This window comes from Onychostruthus taczanowskii, unplaced genomic scaffold, assembly GCF_017590055.1.
Source record: "Onychostruthus taczanowskii isolate IOZ18803 unplaced genomic scaffold, ASM1759005v1 scaffold9, whole genome shotgun sequence".
NCBI classification, from domain to species: Eukaryota; Metazoa; Chordata; class Aves; order Passeriformes; family Passeridae; genus Onychostruthus; species Onychostruthus taczanowskii.
The window spans coordinates 4,183,302-4,205,514 of NW_024506993.1; the positions used below are offsets into that span (position 1 = coordinate 4,183,302).

Genomic DNA, 22,213 nt, shown 5'->3' on the forward strand with positions numbered 1-22,213 from the left:
TCTGTTTGTGTTTCCTGGCAGGGCTTTTCTTCCCTTATTGACAGTTTGTAAAAATATGCATTAATTTGGAGTTTAAAGCATGTATCATGGTGTCTCTTTGCTGTGTTTGCTTGAAGTTGATTAATGATAGAACCTCACTTGGGGTCGTCCTCTGGAGAGTTGTCTCACAGGTTCTGCATGTTAACGAGAGACGCTGCACACACAGCGAGGATGATTAGCCCGGCCCGCGCCGCGCCGAGGCCTTGGCAGGCCGCTGCCTTCCCCTTCGGATGCATATTCCACTTATTTATCCAAAGATCACATTAACTTAATGTGTCAGCTGAGAGCGTTTTCTCTCCATCCCAAGACGGAAACCCTATCAAGGTGCTCCTCCCAGAGTGTTTTCCCGGGGAGGCTGAGTGCTGCCTGCCCGGCACAGCCTTTGTGGGATCTTAGAATCATTAAGCTTGGAAAAGCCCTTTAGGATTGTTGAGTCCAGCCATTAACCCAGCACTGCCAAGCCCACCACTAAACCGTGTTTTAAGTGCCACGTCCACGTGTTTTCTGAAGGCTTCTGAGTGCAGTGACTGCATCACTCCCTTGGGCAGCCTGTAAGAAATTTTTCCTAATATCCAGCCTAAACATCCTGTGGGGCAACTTGAGGCTGTTCACTCTTTTCCTCTTGATTGTTACTTGGGACACAGTGCTTAGCTTGGCTTCTGTGGCCAGCACAGACATTGAGGGTCTTCTCCTTGGTGGCCTGGAGCTCTCAGACCTGGCCCTCCAGGTCTGCACCCCCCAAACCACCTGTGCTGTCAAAACCATTTTTTAATGAGCAACTTGCTGATTGTCTGTTGTTTTGTTTTCCAGGCACCCTGTGCATGTCAAAGAAGAACCATTAGACCCAGATGAAAATGAAGGCCCACTATCCTTAGTGACAACAGCCAACCACAGTCCAGATTTTGATCACGACAGAGATTATGAAGATGAACCTGTAAATGAGGACATAGAATGAGTATGTCTGACATCGTTATCCTGAGAATGAAGATTGGAAGAACACGTCAAACTTAGCTGTGAAATCTCTCCATTATTGTACAGTCTGGAGGATTCTCAGTCCACTTTGACAACTATGAAATATGTTAACTCTTAGTGCCATCAAGTATCCCATTTGGGAGTATTTTTGATTTTTCTACTTTTTGTTGAAAAAAGGAATTTGTACTCTGTGCATTGGATGGACTTGTTTGGTACTTGGGATTTTCCTCTCTTACAGTCAACATCAGTGTTGTAAATTTGCTAAACTGATTCACTTGCATTTAGCAGCCAGCTGTGGACTGCAGGTCCTGCCAATTTTGGACACTTGAGGACATCAAACTGAGCATGTACACCTGAACTGCAGATCAAGTCTTTGCCCAGATTTTAAGGATTCCAATGGACAACATATTTGCACAGTACTGCATGTTGATTATCACTGCCTTTACTCCATTTTTTTTTTTTTTGTTTCGTTGGTTGGTTTCTTTTGTTTTTTTTGGTTTTTTTTTTTTGCTTCCATTTGGGATGGGGAAGGCCTGTGTGTGCACGTGTGTGGGTATGTGTGCGTGCGTGTGAGCGTGTATATCGGGGAGGGGTTCAAAGAAAAAATTATCCCAAACTTTTTAATGTATTGCTTTTCTTCCCCCGCCCCACTTCTCCTCTACCATTTTAAGTTCTGACCTCAGGCCTCATCTGGGCCCAGGGCCTCTCGGAGGCTTCAACGTTTTCTGTACTTTGTGATGAATGTTAATAGGTGTTTTTATTATACGAAGCTGAATGTCATTGAATTGTTTGTAGTTTTTTCTGTCATTCATTCCAATTTCCTTCAGATGCCACCATGTTTTCTTTAGCTATGGAAAACATTCCATTTCGGTGTCTCCTTTTTTGTTGTTGTTGTTTTTTGAAAAGGTCCCAAATGCTGCACGATACATGTGGAAGGGTTGTCCAACGGAGAGAGAGGAACGAAGTACTGCAAGAATGAGAATGAATGACAGATGAACATAGAAACACTGTAGGAAGCAACACAGATTCATTCCACAAAGCAGTATTTTTAATATATTCTTGTTTTGTTTAGGTTTTTTGATTTTTTTTTTATTTCTTTTTTTTTTTTGGCAGCAACGGTGAATATTAGCAAATGCCACAAAATTGAACAGCACAAAGAAACATATGCAGCACCAACAGAGTTCACTTTGAGTAGAGAATGAATAGTACAGTGGCAGGTTCTCGGTTGTTTAACACGAGTTCTAATGGGTCAACAAATCTTTCTGGAATATCTAAGATTACCGAGATGGGCACCTAAACATTTATGATTACAACTCTATTTTTTTCTATTGTTTTTTTACATTTGCATTTGCAAATAGTGGTTGGAAAGATGACTTCATCAAATTGTTACTGTACATGGTGATGATGTTTCACGGTTAAACATCAGTTCAGGATTGCTCGGTGGCGTTAATCTGTTTGAATACAAATTAGATTTCAGATTGAACTTGTTACAGGAGTTAATAAGGACGGGGCCCCACTAATGCTAAAGTGTTAATTTTCAGCTGTGCAAATCCAGTACTGCAGTTAGGATTGTTATGCAATATTACACCAGCCAGTATGGAAACCTCGCTGGAGGAGTCGGGAGAGTTGGGAGAGAATTGGCGCCGGGGCTTGTTAGGCAAAACTGGCAAAGCTCTGCAAAGCAAACACGACATACAAAATCTGTTGCCATAGGTCAGTAAACCTCAGTCACCAAACACCTAAACATTTTCATTCTGCAACCACTTTTCCGTCACTCATTTATTTATGTAGGACTGTAGCTTTTTTTTATTATTTCGAAAAGCCTTTCAGAGCTTAATTTATATTCTTCTTTGTACCTTTTTTTTTTCCTAAAATTACCAAAGATATTACACAAAGGTAAATTATGTTCTCTGTTATATGCTTTATCTTATGAAGCCAAATATCCTCTTATTGTTGATCAAAGGAGGTTGAAGAATTTAGAGGGAAATGAAAAGATGTGGGCTATTGCTAACCTGAGAGGGAAACTGCTCCTTTATTCTAGAAAATTTAGAAGGCCAAGTAGATGTCTGAACCAAAGTTGTTACTTTTTATTTGCAATTCTTTACAGTGACCAAAATGAAAGTCTGTAAAGAGGAATTGAGGAGAGCTTTTGAGGTTAAAACTAGGAATCAGTGTTACTGGGGTAGCTATGAGAAGGGAGCTGAAGAAAGCAAAGACACAATTATTTCGTGGAAAATTAGAGTATCACATAAAGGAGACAGTTTAATAAAACACAGAAGAGAACAGAAAAGCTCCCACAATTTAACTGGACGACATAATGGTATTTCTAGAATAAAAAGGAAAAAAAAATTTTTTGGTCTTTGGTTCTACAGATTGTGTGCCACTTCTGTTCCGGGACTGTGCTGGGATGTCTGCTTTAATTTTGGTTGATCTTGGCACATTTACTCAGTTTTGTTTAGTTTTTGGTCAGCATTTTTCATAAGGAAATAACACTCCTGTCCACTCATAAGCTTTGGTACAAGAAATTTTATTGGCAGTTACTTTTATAAAACTCAACTCTGCTTTCTGTTTCAAAAAGACAAGGAAAAAAAAAAGAAAAAAAAGGGCAGTCTGTGGTCATTTGGAAACATTTTCTTCTTTTTTTTTCTTTTTTTTTTTTTTTAGTTTTGGTTTAAATTATATCCAGGCAGCTTCGTGACGTGCCGGCGGTAGCCAGACAGGGATCATGAGAATTGAGCCCTGTGCTTCAAAACTGAGTGGTTTGCTGGTTAGTTCGGTATTCAGAAGGGGGATAAAAATCTGGTAGATTAGTTCATTCTCAGCATGTGTAGCTAGACATGAGTAAAGATAACAGCATGAGAAAACTGTTAGTACGCATACCTCAGTCCAAACTGTTAGGGAATGAGTAAATAAAAAATACATTTCACTCAGTTGCACTTAGTTGTATGTCTTGCATGCTTAGTCTAAAGACTGTAGCAAAAATAAAAAAAATTAAAAAAAGAGAAAAAGAAACAAAAAATTAGAGTTTTAACATATCTGGCAGGTGTTGCAGCCTTGCAGAAGAACCAACTGAAAATCTCAGGCTTTACATCAAGCAAACTTCACTATGATTTTTACAATTCTGATTCTGTATCCCTTTGGATATACAGTTGCTTCTTTAGGGAGGGGTTTATTATGTTGTACATATATATCCCACTGTGTCTGTGTGAGCCTTTGTCTTTTGGGGGGAGGGTGGGGAGGGAGGAAAAGGTGGAAAGGTCCTTTTTTTAGATATCATTCCTCAAAAGGAATAAATGCAGACCTGTTTGTCAAAACACCTTTTGCTTTTTGTGCAACTGCTTTATATTAACTATACTAAAAAATAGCTTTGAAAAAAAAAAAACTACTGTATGTAATGGAATTGCAGAATACGCTGCACATGTATTTTATTTAGTTATCCTTGCTTTAAGAATATTGGATGACATTTGCTGACATGTGGGAGAAAATCCCTGACCTTTTTTTTTTCAGCTTTTAAATTGTAACATAGTTGACAGATTTTTTTTTTTCTCCTGTTATCATTGATCGAAGCATTTTTGTACAGTTTTTGTGTTTAAGCTGGTTTTTTTGATACTTTCCCACCCCTTCTGTTATCTTACCACTGCCTTTTCTGGCTGTCTTAAACAAAGTTCATATATTTGAAAGGAAAAAAAAAATCGTTTAAAAAAAATGTTTTTCTCCTGCTGCAGTAAATATTTTGCATGATGAATTCCAGGGTCACACTTTCAAAGTTTATCAGTGAAGTAGTGATTAATAATGGGGAGTGTCAAACTATTGAACTTTTTGTATAAAAAAACAAAAAAAAAACTTTACAAGGTGCCAAGATGTAAAGACAATTTGTTACATGTTTTTTTTCTCAAAGAAAAGCGTACATTATGAAAGTAGTACCATGTATCAGGTAAATCGCTGTCAGGAATGAGAGTCAAAGCCTTCCTTGTCCACAAAAAAAAAAAAAAGTTTGTAAATGTAAAACCTGTTAGGTTTCTGCATTCAACTAGAAGTGAAATGGAAAAAAAAAAAAAAACACCAAAAAAAAATAAAAATCAAGGCTTATGTAGAACAAGTGACCACAAAAAAAAATGACCTTTTTTTGATTCTCACTCGCAAGAGTCCCGCGTCAGGTCCTGCACCTCCCCTTTCCTGGAGCTCAGCTTCGGGGAGAGACCGGGGCAGGGATGCTGGTTCTACAAATATTGCAGATCATTAGATATTTTATATATATACATACATAAATATATATATATATAAAGTTTTTTAAAATAATTTTGAACTATTGTAGTTTTCAGGTCGCCAATAATCTCACGTTCATTATAGCATGGGGAAAAAAAAAAAAAAAACAACAAATGTGTTTAAACTCTTTTTGAAATCCTTTGGTACCTTTGGTTAATGAACTCACAGTGATTTTTTAGATGTTTCAGAAGTCATTTAGTATTCTAGTCTTGCGAGGTGAATTTGCAGTTCAGGACTGCATTTTAATGGGCCCAGAACAGGTAACCAAGTATCTTCTACCCATAAGCCTTGATGAAAATGGTACAGTCCAGACTGTTAGCATGGTGCTTCGTGTGTATGTGCTGCCAGTAACAAGATTTTTTTTTTTTTTTTGATAAGGCATAAAAGAAACTCATTCCTTACATCAACTGTAATTCCATCATTCCATGTCTGTTGATACAGACAATAAAAAATGTTGTGTAGTCAGTACTAATTACTGACATTATAGCATTCTCAAATGCAATAAAAATGCTGGTTGTTCACACTGGTAATGCAAGTTGCCATGTCCAAAGTTCTTGTTTTGTTGTTCCCCCCCCACAGTGACTCTGATGTCACATCCCATGGTCCCTGATCCGTGGGCACCTCATCCATGTCCTAGCTCATTTGTGGATGGACAAATCTCATCTCTTGCCTTGAGTCTCCCCCAACCACATCCAAGTACAAAACACTTCAGTGGTGGATTTGTGGACAGTCTGTACAGGGCAGCTGGGTGAGGCTGGAGCGCTGGAAGCAGGGAAGACACTGTCATTCAAGGAATTAATCTTCTTTTCCAACAAAGTCCTTCAGTTTTGCCCATTGGGGTCACAGGGGGTTGTTTGCTTTCTCAAAGGAAAGGATTGGGGTCTTCATCCTGCAGCTCCTCCCCGGTGCAGTGCCCTGATGGGAATGGTGGTGCTGGCTTTGGTAGGAAGGGCTGGGAATGTGCACTGCACCCCTGCCAAAAGGGCTTTGCAGGATCAACCCTTTGGTCCATAAAACTGTGAGGAGCAAAGTCCCAACTGGCACTGTCACCTGAGACAAACTGAAGGAAAAACCCACCGTCTTTTTCTTTTGAGTAAGCACACATTTATTTTCCTCATCAAGTTTTGTAAAGAAAAATAAAATGTTTAATAACTAGCATTAGCAGCAAACTGAAATTTCAGAGGAGAGATTTTTCATGAATAATTCATTAAAATTTCACATCTGCAAGATTAGTCATCCAAATAAAATGCTAATGTCAAAAACATGCACCGTCTATAATATTCTCATCAAGAAATCTTTTTGCATATAATGATAAATGCTTAAATTAGTACAAATGATTTTATAAAAATATTCTATCATAAAATTACACCAGATAACTATTTTTTGGGGGGAGGGGGAGGGGAACTTTGCACACTCATTATAGTGTGTCCCCAAATGGTATGGACTGGTAGATTTTAATAATCAAAATACAGATAATACACATTTGGCCTTAGTTGTGTGGTGCACTTCCCTCACCAGTGAGATTTTAGCAAACTGGGGAGGATTTGTGGGATTAAATTTTCCAAAGTCACGGGCAGAGTGGATTGAGCCAGAAGCTGGTGATTGGCACGGTGTGGATCTGTAAAACGGGGGGAGTCAGCTGCAGGTAGGAAACGTGTCCCTGGATGAGCCCCAGCAGGTCAGAGGCTACAAAGCCATCACAGATTAATTGGGGCTCCACCCCCCTGGGCATCTCACCTCAGAAAGTTGATTTGGGGTTCCAAATGTCATGTTTGTCATCTGCTGACTGCCCGTGGGCTCGGGTTTAAGGGGAGCTGCTGGGGTGGGCGCCACGTGGAGCTCGTGCTGAGGAGTTGGCACTGAGATGAGCAGCAGGACCATCCTGTCCCAGTCAGTGCTGCCTGGAGCAGCGGATGGGAATCTGGCTCTTGGCCACCTTCTGTATCATCTTTGTGTTGTTAATCACATTCCTCCTCCCTGGCTGCTCCATCACGGGACATCACACAATGCCTTCCTACTCCACCAGCAACAGCCAGCTGGGAAATACCTTTTCCAGGCAGAAACGCTGTTTTCCACCACAGCTGAAAAGCACTTTTATGGGCAGTGGTGAGGCAATGCGTCTCTGAGGAATTTCCAAAGAAAACCGGAGCCTGTGAGCAGTTTTTCTGGGTTTCTCCTGTCCCAGAGGGAAAAGCTCAGGAGCTGCAGGCCCAGGAGGACATGGCAGCTGATGTGCTCCTTGCACACCCACCTGCTCCCTGCAGATGATCCCATCAGTGACATTTAACTTGGGCCATGATCACAGAGTCTGACAAACTTCACATTATTGGTCTAATTTAAGGGACTGGCCATTCCTGGTGCTTGCATGCAGCCACACATACACACCCTTCCTGACAACAAGGTGTAATTAGCCCTTCTTGACCTATTAATCAGGCTCAGTCTTCAATGATGATGTTAAACGTTCATTTAATGGTGTGTTAATCAGGGCTATCTTTCATCCTCGCAGCAGTGGTGGTTAATTCTGGCACGTTGAACACTCCTCATCCTCACATAGCCACAAACCACTATTGTCCCCCGCAGTGATGGCTGAGGTGGTGGGATTTGGCCTCAGGTGTCTTTGCAGCCTCCATGGTGTCCACACCTGCTTTTTTCCCCAAATCCTGGAGCTGGGACATAGCAAATTCCTTCTTTTTGGCCTGTTTTATTACCTTGGCTAGAGATCTTCAAAGTACATGAGCTGGAAATGGCAAGCAACATCACCTTGGGGTGTTTACCACTCCCTCCTCCTTTCTTCCACAGGAATTTTCTTTGTCAGCCTGAAGAAAAAGGGGAAAAAAACCCCCCACTTTTTGCCATTTTGTCTGTATTTATTTAGAGGAGCCCAGTGACCACTTTTTATGCCTCTCAGAAGCATGAAAAACATTTTTTTTCTTCAAGTTATAATGTTAATTTGAAGGTAACCGTCCTTTCAAGGATTAATTCCAGCCAAAGCAATAACCATTATTTACCAGAGTTTGACATTTTTATCACTCATCATATTAGCAAATTTCCATTGAAAATGCTAAAATGGTTCGTCATAAGGCACATAACTGCTTTGGCTGTAAAAATGACCAACACAAGTGCCTGTACTCAAACATTAAATTATACTGTAATTAATAAAGACAGTTAAACTGTCTACTAGCAACAGCAATTTAGGTAACCACATTTGATCGGCTATAAATTGTAACTACATTAAAATTCCAGAAATATTAGCAATATGGATTACTTGATGGAAATAGGTGCTGATCACTAACTCTCCTATTTTACAACGGAAGCACAGGTCATGTTGGCCACAAAACTGTGGGCGAAGATCAAGGCTGAGTACTTTTAATCTTGTGAAACAAGCAATTACAAATAGTTGCATCGATTTGTTAAAAAGCTTTAGGTGACATAAATTGTTTCCTGTTTAGCTTATTGCTCTGATACATAAATGTCAGCGAGTATAATATTAATTAGGGTCACAGAACAACAAGGGTCGGGTGATATAGTGTCTGATCCGGGATGTGTCAATCCTTTGTGGAGGCAAGAGCAGTGCCGGCCCCTCCGCGCTGCCGCGCTCAACGCCTCGTTTTATGTGATGACAAAAGAAAGCAAAGGAAACTGTATTTTAATATGTGAAGTAATTACTTTAGTACTAGTATAATTTTATGGTTTTGGATAAATTACAGTGTTTTCATTCTCCTTCGCTTGCCACATAACATAAAAATCCACATATAGCATCAATAAAATAGAATACTGTTTATAAAGGCTTTCTGCTGCACAAGACCAACACTATTCCTCCTAGCAGATGGAAACTAAGCACACATTTCAGTCTGGTGTGTGTTTCTACACTTAATATTTTTTTTTTAAACTGAAAAATGGGCTGTGCAGGTTATTTACTTAACATAAATCAAATGTATCATATACACTGTTTCTTTGGATTGGCATCCGACTTAGAAAAATACAGTAAGGTCCTGAAAAATCTGGAGAAAATTTATTAAATATGATTTTTACTGTAATAGAATATTAATGTAACCCAATGCTCATTTCCCATTAAGTTGATCCCTTTTTAATACACACATGCTTTTTATTATTTTGCACTCATGCGAAAATTCCACATTCAGAGAGTTTCCATCTCCTTAGGAATGTCTCTGGCAAAGGCACAGTAAGAAATCTTGCACTGAAAAAAAAAATAAATAAAAAATAGACAGCAAATATCGACCGATAAGATGTGGCGAAGTGCTGATGAACTGAAGCAAAAGCCAATGATATAATAAAGGGTAAAAAGGCATTCAGCGCTGCGAGGGGAACAGGAGAAACAATTACACTTTAAACCCCTCCTTCTCACTGCCACTGTACCACAGCGCAGATGAAAATGTTTGATTTGCAACATAAAAGATTCATTAATTACCACTTGAATATTTAAAGCTATTTTTCAGACTAACAGAGGTAGATAAAGCACTGAATTAAAACCTCTAATAAAATTGTAAAAATATTTCTGCAAGTTTACCAGCATCGCAATTCCTCCTGGTTTAGAGAGCCAGGCTTGGCTCGTTCAGCAAGGAATTATTTCGTTTTTGAGTGGGTATTTGAGCTAAGATGGTGTGATTGCATGGGGCTATTTGTCTCTCTTTCTCAAATGTTTACAAAATAGTTATTTGGATGTTCTCCCTTCACTCGTGGCTGCCCTTCATGGGAGAAGTGGCTTTACAGAACAGAGCAGTGGAGGGCAAATGTGGCTGAGCCATACATTAATTTTAACACATTTCCATATACAGTAAAAAAATATCTAATCATAACTCTGCCCTAACACTGTCTTTGATATTATATTGGGGGGGGGGGGGTAAAAAATCTGTTAATGCTGTTATAATTACCCTTGTTAGACTTTAAAAATAAAAACTGGAGCAGTATCCCCTGTTGCAAGGGTGGAGAACTCGTGCCAGTGGTAGGAATGGATATATGGATATCATGGAAAACATCTCTCTGTAACCTTGTGGCACACCCTGAATTTACCCCGTGGAGGCTGAGCTGTTACTTCTGGGATTACGGGATATTTTGTTGAAATTTGGAGATTATAATGGAGCAAATAATGGGTAGCCACGCAGAAAGCACACTGTAACTTAAATAAAAATTAAGGATATCTATTCATTTGCACAACTTCAGCCTGTGGGCAAAACAGCCTTAAAATGCTGTGAGCCCCTCACCAGGCAATGTAAATCTTGGTGGCTCAGGAGCTGAATCTGACACTTGACAATTGCATATGTTAATTTTTACCTGTTTGCATTCAGTTGGCAGTCAGTTGTTTTTTTTAAAAAAAAACACTTTCTATTTTTAAACAAGTGACTGTTTGAAATCCACCACAGTGCAGCGAGGGCTTGATTGCAGGCTGAGGGTTGAAAGATACAGCAACAGCACTTTTAACAGTATGTTAACGATGATGAGAAGAGCCAAAATGTATGGATTTAATTAGAGAAAAACAGTTACAGTTCTTCTCATTGTCATTAATTTATGCAGTTAGCCAACGAAATTCAAAAAAATGTCCAGTTATATTTGGATGCACTCTTTACACAACTATTCCTGTTGTAATTGTTGAGTGTCCACGCCCGTTAAAAGGGTTTTTTGAATCATTGCTCTGTACTTGGCTGTGAAATGCCTGATTTCAGATGTTCTGGGCAGGTCCAGAGGGGCCAAGGGAGCCCCCTGTCACAGGCAGCACTGTCTGCCATCACCTGGACTCCACCTTCACCAACAAACCATAATATCCAGGGCAGTCACTCCCAGTCCTGCCAGAAAGGAAAGGGCGTGCTCAAAATATTTCAGGCCTTGCCCTTGCTTATTGTTTTTGGAAAGTCTTTTGTTTTCTTCTTTTGGCTTTGTTTTTTTTTTTTTTTTTTTTTGTTGGTTTTGTTTTGTTGGTGGTTTTTTTTTTTTTGTTCAACCCACTAGTTAATGTTCATTTGTGCTGGGCACAATAAAAGCCTGAGCCTGTCAGTTTATATCACATGAGGGGAGGAGCAGTTGGTGAGGTTTGAAATATATTAGACTTTAGAAAAATGCTTGCAGGCCTATTTGCTGTGTTAAAAAAAATAGATCGCTCCTAGTAGTTTACAAATAAATTGATGTCTCCTAGCAGTTTATAAATATATAATAATTTATATAAATATATCTATATGTACATATAAATATATATATATATATATTCCCACATATCCTTTTAATGTGCTTTAATATGTATATAGGAATAAGGTTATGCTAAATAAACCCTCCTAAAACTTGAAAAGGGGGAATCCCGAGCACTGCAGACCTCCCCAGCCCCACCTTGTTGAGTACAGACATCCACATGGTTATTAGGAAATGGCAGGAGCTGGCTGTGACCTGGCAGCAGCTCAAGCCACTCTCTGCCTTTAATATTGAGAGTGGTCCTGTGTATTCCAACAGCAAACGTGCACACACAAACATCCATCACATTTTTGGCTTTGCTGCCTCTGTAGGCAGGCAGGAGGGGAAAATTGTATTCACTGGCCATGAAATGAATTTAAAACAAAAATCAGAGAAATAAAAAGTGAAGTTTTTTATTATTTTGGCAAGCACTGGGGTTTATTTTTCACTTACTTGTTGGGTTGGGTTTATTCCCCTGTTTCCTAGACGTACTGGACAGACTTGCAGTGTGCATAATTGCATGGGCAGAGTCTGGAGAGCTTTCCAAACACATGATGTTTATACCTCATGCTCACACTGGCTATTTTTAAATATGGCTACTTTCTGCTGCCTTTTCAAAGCTTCTCCTGACACCTCATGCAGTCTGGAGCACTCTCACCTGTTTACACCACCACAAAGTGCTGGCAAATTCAAAACAAAAACATCTGATAAAAATCAAATATTATGTAGCTAACTGCAAAGTTCATTTCCCCTCAGAAGTCCGTCTTTAATTATAAAACCCGCATAACCCATTTCCTTTGGTGTGCAGAAAGGTGTGTAATTAAACTATCAGCATAATACCTTTCTACATGTAAAACCTGCACTTATGAACTTTAACTGCTGAATAAAAACTCCTATTACATGACCATTAAGTATTATGAATAAAGCAAGTCATTGTAGTACTTGATTAATTTTTATGCACTAACCATTGTGTTCCGCACAAATTTGGTTTTTTTTGGTTTCTTTTTTTGGTAGGTGTCCCTTCTCTCAGCCATCCTGGTGGATCAGTCATCTCCATCCACATCTCAGGTTGTGCTCCATCCCTCCATGCTTCTCTCCTGGCCATGCCCAAGTCTGTGTGGCCTTTCTGTGGTCGTCATGGAGGAGGAGAGAGTTTTTCTCTGTCTCTGTGATATCCCCAGTGGATATTACAGTGCTGCTGTGGCCAGTGGAACCATGTCTCTTCTGTGGGAGAACCTGGTGCAGGGCTGAACCCTGACTTCCTTCTCTCATCTCTGAGTGGGCTGGGGAGTTACTCCCAGCTGGGTGGCTTTTAATTAGTAAGGGAAATCAGATTTTTCTTCCATGTGGATGTGGCAGCAGACCCTCAGATGAGAGAGAGCCTTTCCATGCTGCTCGTGCTCCTGTTTACAGGACCCCAGAAGCTTTGCCTTGTATCTGTTACCTCCCTCCCTGGTCCTCCCAAAAATGTCTCCACCGCATATCAGCCTCTTGCCAAGTGAAGTGGGAAAGGAAAAATAAATATCCCAGCTAAAACCCATAACTCCAAAACCCTAATTGTCAGCAGGACCGAGTATGCCAAGATGCTGAGGAGGATTCTGTGGTGCTGGTCCTGGCTGCCAAGGAGCCTGCACTCCACAGCCCAGAGGGCATCTCCAGGACATCTCCCACCCTACGTGCAAACATTCAGGCCCCCAAGCCATTATTCATCAGCTCCTTGCAGCCACGCTCCCATATGCTGCCTGATGATTATATTGAGGCTGATCTTTGAAGTCTGGAGTCAGGAAGTTTAGCTCAGTTATAATCAATAGCATTTCCAGCTCTTGGAAATCTGCACTAACCACTCAAGGCAGCCAGCCCGCATTATGTCCTTGTCATATGTATATATTTGCATGTTCATTAGCCATGTAGTAGCACAGCTGTATGTGGTTTCATTTAGCTTTTAATTATCTTCTTTGGGTTAGTGTTTTCATCTCTACCAGACTTAGCAAAGAAAAGAAAATCACTTAGGCAAAATAAATGCTGCTGAGCAGGTCTGGGGCAAGGAGTGCTATTTCCTTGTGCATCCTACTGTTCCATTGCAAAAGAGATGTTTGGTTCAAAAGTTCCAACTTACATTAATAATAAACCTGTCTCTTCATTTCCCCCATCATTTGCTTATCTTATTCAGGTGGTTGTGGGTGTAATTTTTCATTTGCAGCAGGTGTTTTTTTACATATTAGATAAACTCCATCCTTACAATCCTTGGCATGAATGTTTGTATTTGCTCCAACAGCTGCTGTTCCGCAGCTCGCTCGCACACAGATCAAGGCATCCTCCTCTTTTGATGGAAGTGACTCATACCTCAGATGAGCTGAAAAAAATACCATGGTCAGCTGCAGACACCTGCATTCATGCTCTGGGTTTAAAAGTTAGGATGTGGGTTCAAGCTAATTTTGTAGTCTTCGGGTTCTTATATGGCACCCTTTATTTTGGTTTCTGAGAAATTTCCATTAGTAAGAACAAAACAAGGTGACTAATTTCTGTGCTGAACTTTCTTCTCCTTTCCTCCCACCCCGCCCAATAAACAAAGGAAAAAAACCCCGTGATTTATTTCTCTCACTTCAATTCTTTGTAACCAGGCCAGCCCCCAGGGTCAAAGGCTCAGGGGTCATCTTTGGTTTAACCAGCAGTGAGGTTATCTGTGCAGACTGGGGTAGGATGCTGAGTCCCCTCCTCAATGCTCCTGTGCCTGGTGTGCACAGCATCAAGGCCTAGAGGAAGTATTGATGGAGAGGCTAACCTTATTTCACAGGAGTGACAATGAGAACTGACCTTTTAAATACGCAGTGACTTGAGAGCAGGATGGTGCTGCAGGAGTGGTGCTCAAAGAGCTTCAGCCTAATGCAGCCAAGTTCTCTTGGTACCATGGGATGGATGTAACTCCCTGTCATGCTCCAACCACAACACAATCTCAGCCCTGCTGTCTGAAATTAGAGATTTACATTTTTTTCAAATGTAAATTTTTATTTTTGAAATGTAAATCTCTAATTTAATTTTTAATCTCTAATCTTACAAACGTAGTGGAGTAGAAACACAGACACGGCAAGAACCTGGAAGTCCTCCACTGCTGGCTATTTCACAGGGCTGTGGGCTTCTCCTTGGCTACTGGAGGATAGCACTGGCCTTCTGCAGGGAAACACACCACCTGACTGATTTGCTGATCAGCTTGTGCTCTTTAAAAGAGCCCCTTGGATCAGCTCAGGGCAAAAGTCACAGTTAAAAAGTGCCCACTAGTACAGGCATATTAGTCCACCTTCATCCTTACTGTAAGTGATCTCTAATCACTGTAAGTGATCTCAGTGTTGAGCAGAGCACATATCAGGTGGATGAGCTAAACCAAGACCTATGCAGCTCTTTCAGTGGTGGTTGCTGGCATTTTACTCTCTTTGACAGTTTTTTCCTTCTTGGTTGAAAGAGTGAGACACACTCAGTGCTGATGCAAGGAGGCACAACTTCACTGGAGCTGACAGTTCTGTTTTCCAGGTGCACCAGTGGTTTATTTGGAGAGGAACTCCCAAGTGTTTGTTGGGGAATTGGAGCCAGGCAGCTGGGAACAGATGGTGTCTTATCAAAAGGTGATAATTGTTCATGAATTAGACTCCTCTGCATCACCTTCCTCTCACAGACCCAGAGTAATATCTGGAGCCGGCCTCTGCTTGCCATTTCAGCAGCTCTCCTGTAGCAAGCAAAATATATTTTTATAGTTTGCTTACCTTGACACTTCCAACATTTTCCCAGCAAGCTGAAGGTGTAATTAAATGACATGCCAGATGCTGGTGTGCTTTATATTATACCACCTCTCAGCTGGGCTAGCGAAAGGGAATGAATGGAGTCTTAAGACAGCTCTCCTATAGATAGTTATTATCTCTTTTCAATAAAGAATGGGTAAGGTTGAGCAGAATGTCAGTAAACCTGTAATTTTCTAGCCTTTCAGTTACCTCTGTTCTTCTGATCCACCAGTGATGTGAAGTCTTGTTGTACTTTGTTCCGTCAATTATGGCATCACTCCAAGAAGGTGGCGGGCTCGGGCGTCGCATATGCATATTTATGATAAGGTATGTTCTGATCTTCCTGTTGTGCCTGAAACCAGGTGTTCTGGGCCTTTTGAGGTGGGTTTGCAGCACGGCTTCTCTTAGGCAATGAAGCTTTTGGGGTGAAGCTTTTTAGCTGTAGGCTGAAAAAACAAAAGCTTGCTGGGAAAATGACAGCAAAGTTTCGTAACTCCAAACTTAAAGAAACAAAATTATTTTTGTAACTTTAATAATAGGATTGCTAGAATGTATTTGCTTACTTCACTGTATCTGCTACCTCAGAAGATGGATCTGGTGTATCTCTTGGCTGTTGCTCTCAGGTTTTAGACTATTCAGTTTTCAGCTTTGCAGGACACCAGCCCAGTTTTCAGGGAGATAAGATGTTGGCTGACACAAAACAAACTTGCCAGTGAGATTTATTTACTTACTTGGAAGTGGAAATGTTGTTTTAATAATCCAGCCAGCCCAGGAGTGGAGGTGTTGAACATTCTCATGGCTGGCCTGGAGAAGGGTTTGCTGTAGCTTGGTGTGGTCCTCCCTCTGCCAGCAAAGTGTGCTCTGCATGGAGGGCAGGAGAGAACTGCAGGAGCAGGGACTGTTTTTCTTTCCCAAACTTTGACAATTCTTCATCTAGATATTTATATTTATCAAGAGCATGTGAGACAGAATGTTTTAAGACCAATGTTTTTAAGGGGTTGGTGACTCCTGGCTGTCTGGAGGGTCAGTGACACTGGCCAGCCCCAGCTCACAGAGCTCTAAGTCCACAAGCAACCAACAAGATTCTCCTCAGCTCTTTTGGGGTGAGATGTTCCATTTGGCAGAAGAAAGCAGCAGCCTGAAACTTTCACATGCTGCCAGTTCAGTGAGTGCAGGGCACCTCTTTCAGAAGTGAGGTGTGCTCATAATTAAAGATTAATTTACTAGCACTAAACCCAAAGCTTTCCTCAAATCTACTGTCAACAGACACGCTCCCTTTCAGTGACATTTGCATTTCTAATTGGGACTGCTTATTACCAGAAAGCCTCTGCAGCTGAGATTTAATTTTATATATTTACTGGTTGTTCTCTTCAACCAGTGCTTTGCAATTGATATTACCCAGTCTCCCTTGCAGGGTGTGTGTGCCTCTGAGTGGGCACAACTCCACCCTGCCAGATGGGCAGGAGCATGTGCGTGTCAGGAAGCCACTATGTGCCCCAAGAAAATGTCTTGTCAGCGAGAAATGCTGGAAAGGTCAGTCCATATAGAGCAGTCAGACATGTAGAGGAGCAAGATCAGAAATGGAGAAGGCCAACACTCTGCTTTTGTGCCATGGCTAATGTTTTCTCTGTTCTTTCAATCTGGAATATTTCTACTTCAGAAAATTCATTTAGACTTAGAAATCTTAATAGGGAGGTGAATCACTTTCCTTTTCCAACTTACTGATTGATATTATTTTCTTTTGTCCTGGAAGAACTGATATTAAGAACTCTATTTAACAAGTTGTAGTACACCTTTTAGGCCCTTAGTAACGGGAAAATATTAAAAAGTGGGCTTCCATGGCATGGTGATCCCTATCCCTATTTCCTGCTTTAGGGCAGGTATCAAAATCCAAGGGCAAAGTCCTGTACATGCCATGAGAGAGACAGTGCCTGCCCAGAAGAGATTGCTGCTGGAGTAGAAAGGAAATATTATTATTCCTCTTTAACAGATGGGAAACCAAGGCACAGAGAGTTGAAGAGGCTTGCCAAAAGTCAGACAGAAATCTGAAAACAGCCAGGAACCAAATCCAGGTCTGCTGAGACTCAGGCCAGTGCCTTAATCACTCGACTCCTCATAGTTATTATATTTCTGCAGTTGTTATTCACTAGGATAGACTCTAAAATTTCTGCCTCTAGCTATAGCTATAGTGCTCCTACAGCATCTTCTACCCTCCCTGTAATTCCTTCCCCTTTTTTTTCCCTGTACGTGTCAAAAAGTCCCTCCCCCTGCTTATGAAGGTGCCCAGCAAACCTCTGCCCTCATTTTTGTGCTCCAGCCCTGACCTTCCTCACAAACAGATTCCTGTCTTTTCCAACACTGATTCCATTTGCCCACAGCCTTGTGACAATTCCTGCCTGGTGCTGAAAGCGCTGTAGTTGTCTACAGAACCTTCACTGGCTGCTGTGAAAACCTCACAATCTGAGATGCTCAGTCCCCTGGAAAGGAAGAATTCGTAGGTTCTCCCACACATTCCAGCCCAAAGCTTGGCCACAGACCCCTGCACACAGCTCAGTGCTGGAGGAGTTTGAGCAAAGAGTTTATGCAAATCCTCTCCTATCCATCATGGAGGGGAGTCCTTCATACTTCAGGAATGATGGGAGAAACAATCTATCGATATTCCGTAATGAGCATAAATGCCCTTTATAAATTGTTTCCCTTTTATTGACTCTAAAGCAAATGTAGCCGTGAATGCTGTACATTAATACATTTTATACCTTCTAATGGTTTGATGGCCTCATATATCCAGTAACGCTGAGAATAATCATTAGATTGTAAGGAGTGCAAAATATGTTTTATCACTTGAAAATGGAATTCCTTCTTGAAAGGTAAAACCAGTGGTAGATCATTGATTTGAAAGGTCAGGGTTAAAAAGCTTATTAACGACTGGGTTAAGCTCTAGTAAAATTCTTTGTTTTACTCAGCTGTATGAAGCATTTAGCTAAGTGAGACTCTTCATTAGGACATTAGTGCTTTTATACTAGCTGTGTAAGGTAAGAATCAGTAATTTCCAGCTTATGTTCATGAAAAAGGCTTTGCAAGTGGCACACACTCCAAATAACACCAGGTGACACGTGGCCGTGGGTGCAATGGAAAACAACTGCTGCAGCATCCAGGGCTGGGGGGCAGCTGGTGTGTGCAATCCCTGCCTCTCCCTGTCCTGAGTGGGGGACCCCAAGCAAGCCTTGGCCAGGCAGATTTATCAGGTTATCAGATTTATCAGGTTATCAGATTTATCAGGTTATCAGATGTACCAGGTAGTACAGCAGATGACCAGGTAGAAATGCTGGTTTGGGTTCCAGAAGCCACACAGTTGTGTCAGGATGCCACAGGGCTGAGTTAGTGAGCCCCAGCTCCCTGCAGCGTTCTGGATTAGCTAAAGTATGAGGTTCACAGGGCTGAAATGCTTCCTGCCTCTGAGACAGGGAGCTCCTGCTCAGGGAAAATGTGCCTGTCCCTCTCACCATTCCCTGATGTCACAGCACATGGAGAAGGGCTCTGTATTTTGCCAACAATGCCAATTCAAGCTCTTTGTGGATGCCCTCTATCCCTCTCAGCCATCAAAGAAGCACAGACAGATCCCAGGAGCAAGGCAGGGTGGGACCATGGCAGGGGATGCTGCTGGAGAGTGATGGGGATTTTTGAGGTCACGTGGGAAATGTGGGTATTTCAAGGCACACATGAGCAGAAATGTTCATGCCAGATGAAAATAAGAAAGGTGGTTATCCAGCACCACACTGCACTGACCCTGATGAAGTGAAAGTAATTAGGAAGAAATGCTGACCTGTGAGGGTGGTGAGAACTTGGCACAGGTTGCCCAGAGAAGCTGAGGCTGCTCCATCCTGGAAGAGTTCAAACCAGGTCAGGTGGGGCTTGGATCAGCCTGGTCTAGTGGAAAGTGTCCCTGCCTGTGGCAGAGGGGGTGAAATGAGAGAGGTTCAGTCTGGAGAGAGAATAAAAAATAAAATCCTTGTAAGGATCATTAATCACTGGAGTGGTTTGTTGTGGAATCCCTGAACCTGGATGTTTTCAAGACCTGAGGGGCCACAACCCAGAGCACAACTGTCACCAGCCCCTCAAGGAATGCTCTCTAAAATCCCACAATAGAAAGCAGTGCCAGTGGAAAACATAGCAAAGATTTCCAAAGATGCTACAGATTCCAAAAGCTGCAATGTCAAAACCACTTTTTGGTTTCATCAGTTCAGCATTTCCACAGACATTTGTTTTGGATAGAACAGAGGAAATCCAGTTGGAAGAGACTTACCAGGATCATCAAGTCCACTTCAGTGCTGACCAAAAGTTAAAGCCTGTTAATGATAACTTTGCCTGTTTGTAAGGCACTGACCAGCCTGGGGCATTGACCACCTCTCTTGGAAGATGGTTCCATTGTTCCTCTTGAAGGATCATGAAGAAGATTATTCTTTTACCAGTATCTTCTTCCTACACTTGTCATCATCATTTGCTACTTGTTTCTAACAAAAAAGAGAGGTCTAAGACTCTGTCATATCATGTTAAGAAGGCTTTTAAATGTTTTTAATGGAACAAAATAACAATACAGAATATAATATCCACAGCATGTGCTTGGTGCAATGTAATTGCTCTGGGATACTCAATTCTTTTCATATAAAGCAGCCGTACCAAACCAACCATCGGAACAACTTTAATATTTTATAGTGAAATTAAATTGCAGATTAAAACAGATGGTTCGAACATTTCATTACCAGCCATGGTGCTTATTTGCTGACCATTGGCTGGTATATGTAAACATATAAAAAGCAAAAGAGCCCTTGGATACAAACCATACTCTCCCTCAGCTTTTCATTCATGGTTACAGCATGGTTATGAATGTTATGGATCCAGACAGGGTCTTTAAATGTGCTGAATTCAATTTACTTGTACCGATGAAAGGAAGAGGTCATGGAAAGTGCACAATGGGTGGGAAGAGTACAGAATATTTGTTAACTGTCCTGCCAGTGCATTTCAGTTCACAGCCAGGCAGGTCCAGAGCCTTCTGCACCTTTATGGCACAGAAACCTGGCACCAGCCTTCTGCCAGGACACCTTCCACTATCCCAGGGTGCTCCAAGACCTGTCAAACCTGGCCTTCAACACTTCCAGAAGTAGAGCAGGCACAGCTTCTCTGTGCCAGGACCTCACCACCCTCAGAGGGAAGCATTTCTTCCTAATATCTAATCTAAAGCTACTGTCCATCAGTCAGAAGCCACTACTCCTTGTCCTGTCACTCCAGGCCAATGTAAATAGTCTCTCTCCATCTTTTTTGTAGCTCCCTCCAGGTACTGAAAGCCAAAATTAGGTGACCCCAGAGTCTTCTCTTCCCCAGGCTGAACCATCCCAATTCTCTCAGCCTTCCCTCATAGCAGAGCTGCTCCATCCCTATAACCAACATGGTGCCTGTGCTGGACTCAACCCAACAGGTCCCAAAGGTTGACTCTGCTCCTTGCTCCTGGGAAGCACAGACCTGTCTGTGCTACAGGACAGGGCTGGCAGCTTGTGACAGAGAGGGCAGCACCACTAGCCCATCAAAAAAAAAACAACCTGTCCTCACTGAATGAGTTAACTCTGCCTTCAGAGCCATTCAATAAAACCTTCACAATTACAGCAAGTATTTCCCCATGTTTCCAATGTACCAGCTGCACTCAGCAATGTTGCCCCAGGTATTTAATTTTTCAGATATTGTCAAACAAACAGAATTCTACTCTAAAAATAATTACGAACAAATCTATAAATGTATTTAGCTTTGGCAGAACTGAAGTGAATAGATGTTTCTTAAAAGCGTAAAAGCCATGCCTTCAGATGTTTTCCATGCTGGTTACTGCTGGGTTGGTGACAATGTAAGGATTTCAGGGAGCACGAGGATGAGCCAAGGAAATTCTGTTTTACCTCCACTGCATGATGCAGTAACATCATGAAGGAATATCAGCACCCAGCGAGAACACAGCATGTGCATTACAACCTAATGATTAGGATAGGACACATTTCTCCTTTGCTGACAGTACATCCAGCAATCCTAGTCAGGATTTCCATCCAAAAGAGTCAAGTCTGAATGAGCCTGGGCATCTGCTGCCCAAAGGATTGGAAAAGAGGTTTGTGTTTGCACAGCTTTAGGGGGGAAAAAAATTTAGAGCTTTGTGCTAAGAGTCCTGTGATGCTCTTGGAGAGCTGCAAAAAAAATGGAAAGGTTCTGGGGGTAGATAGAGTCAGCAAAGCAAACAAATAGAAATCATCATTAAATTTGCCCTCACTCTCCCAGTTCAGTGTTGGAGCTTCTGGCAGCTTTTATGTATTTAAGAGCTGACCAGACCTTCCAGCTATGAGGGCAACATCTTCTCTTGACTGGTACTTCACTGGGCTTGCTGGGAGCACTGGTTACAGCACCGCCCCTGCACAGTCACTGACCTAGTGTGAATGACCCCAGATCTTGGGAATAATGGACATCAATCACACAGGACAGTGCAGGGCCTCATTTCCTGCACAGGGGCTGAAACCTTGAAACAATGATGTGCAAAGACACATTCACAGGTGTCCACATCTGCTTCCCAATTTAAACCTTACACCCTGTACTGCAAGGGCTTTAAGGAAACGATCATCCAAAGAGGAAAGTACAGGGGAAGGCATTAGAGGCAGAGGATCACCTTCCTGTGACACTGTTCTTTCAGGATCATAGCAGCATCTTCAGACACATAATCCTTGATCCTTGTGTGTTAGAGCTATCATGCAGAAAAGTTTGCTCAAATAATAGCATATTGTTGACAACAAACTAGAAGAGCTATTTAAAAAGAAAATACCGTACAATGCATGCTTAAAAGTATAAAAAAAATTTTAAAAAAGGAATTGTATTTTAAAAATCAGTATTTATCAATAGTCCCAGCTATAACTGGGGATTCACAGCATGGATGCTGAAAGAATGGAGACAGCATGGTAATGAAAAAA

General features: G+C 41.5%; 1 protein-coding gene across 4 annotated transcripts in view; it reads left to right on the forward strand.

Annotated features, from left to right (window-relative positions):
• FOXP1 (forkhead box P1) overlaps positions 1 to 5,055 on the forward strand; it is a 376,461-nt gene extending 371,406 nt beyond the window's left edge. For all 4 annotated transcript variants that reach the window (XM_041425693.1, XM_041425694.1, XM_041425695.1 and 1 more), the window contains one exon: positions 850 to 5,055. In XM_041425693.1, the coding sequence (XP_041281627.1) occupies positions 850 to 994 (145 nt within the window). In that variant the 3' untranslated portion in view covers positions 995 to 5,055. The remainder of the gene's footprint in view (positions 1 to 849) is intronic.
• The last annotated feature ends 17,158 nt before the right edge of the window (positions 5,056 to 22,213 follow it).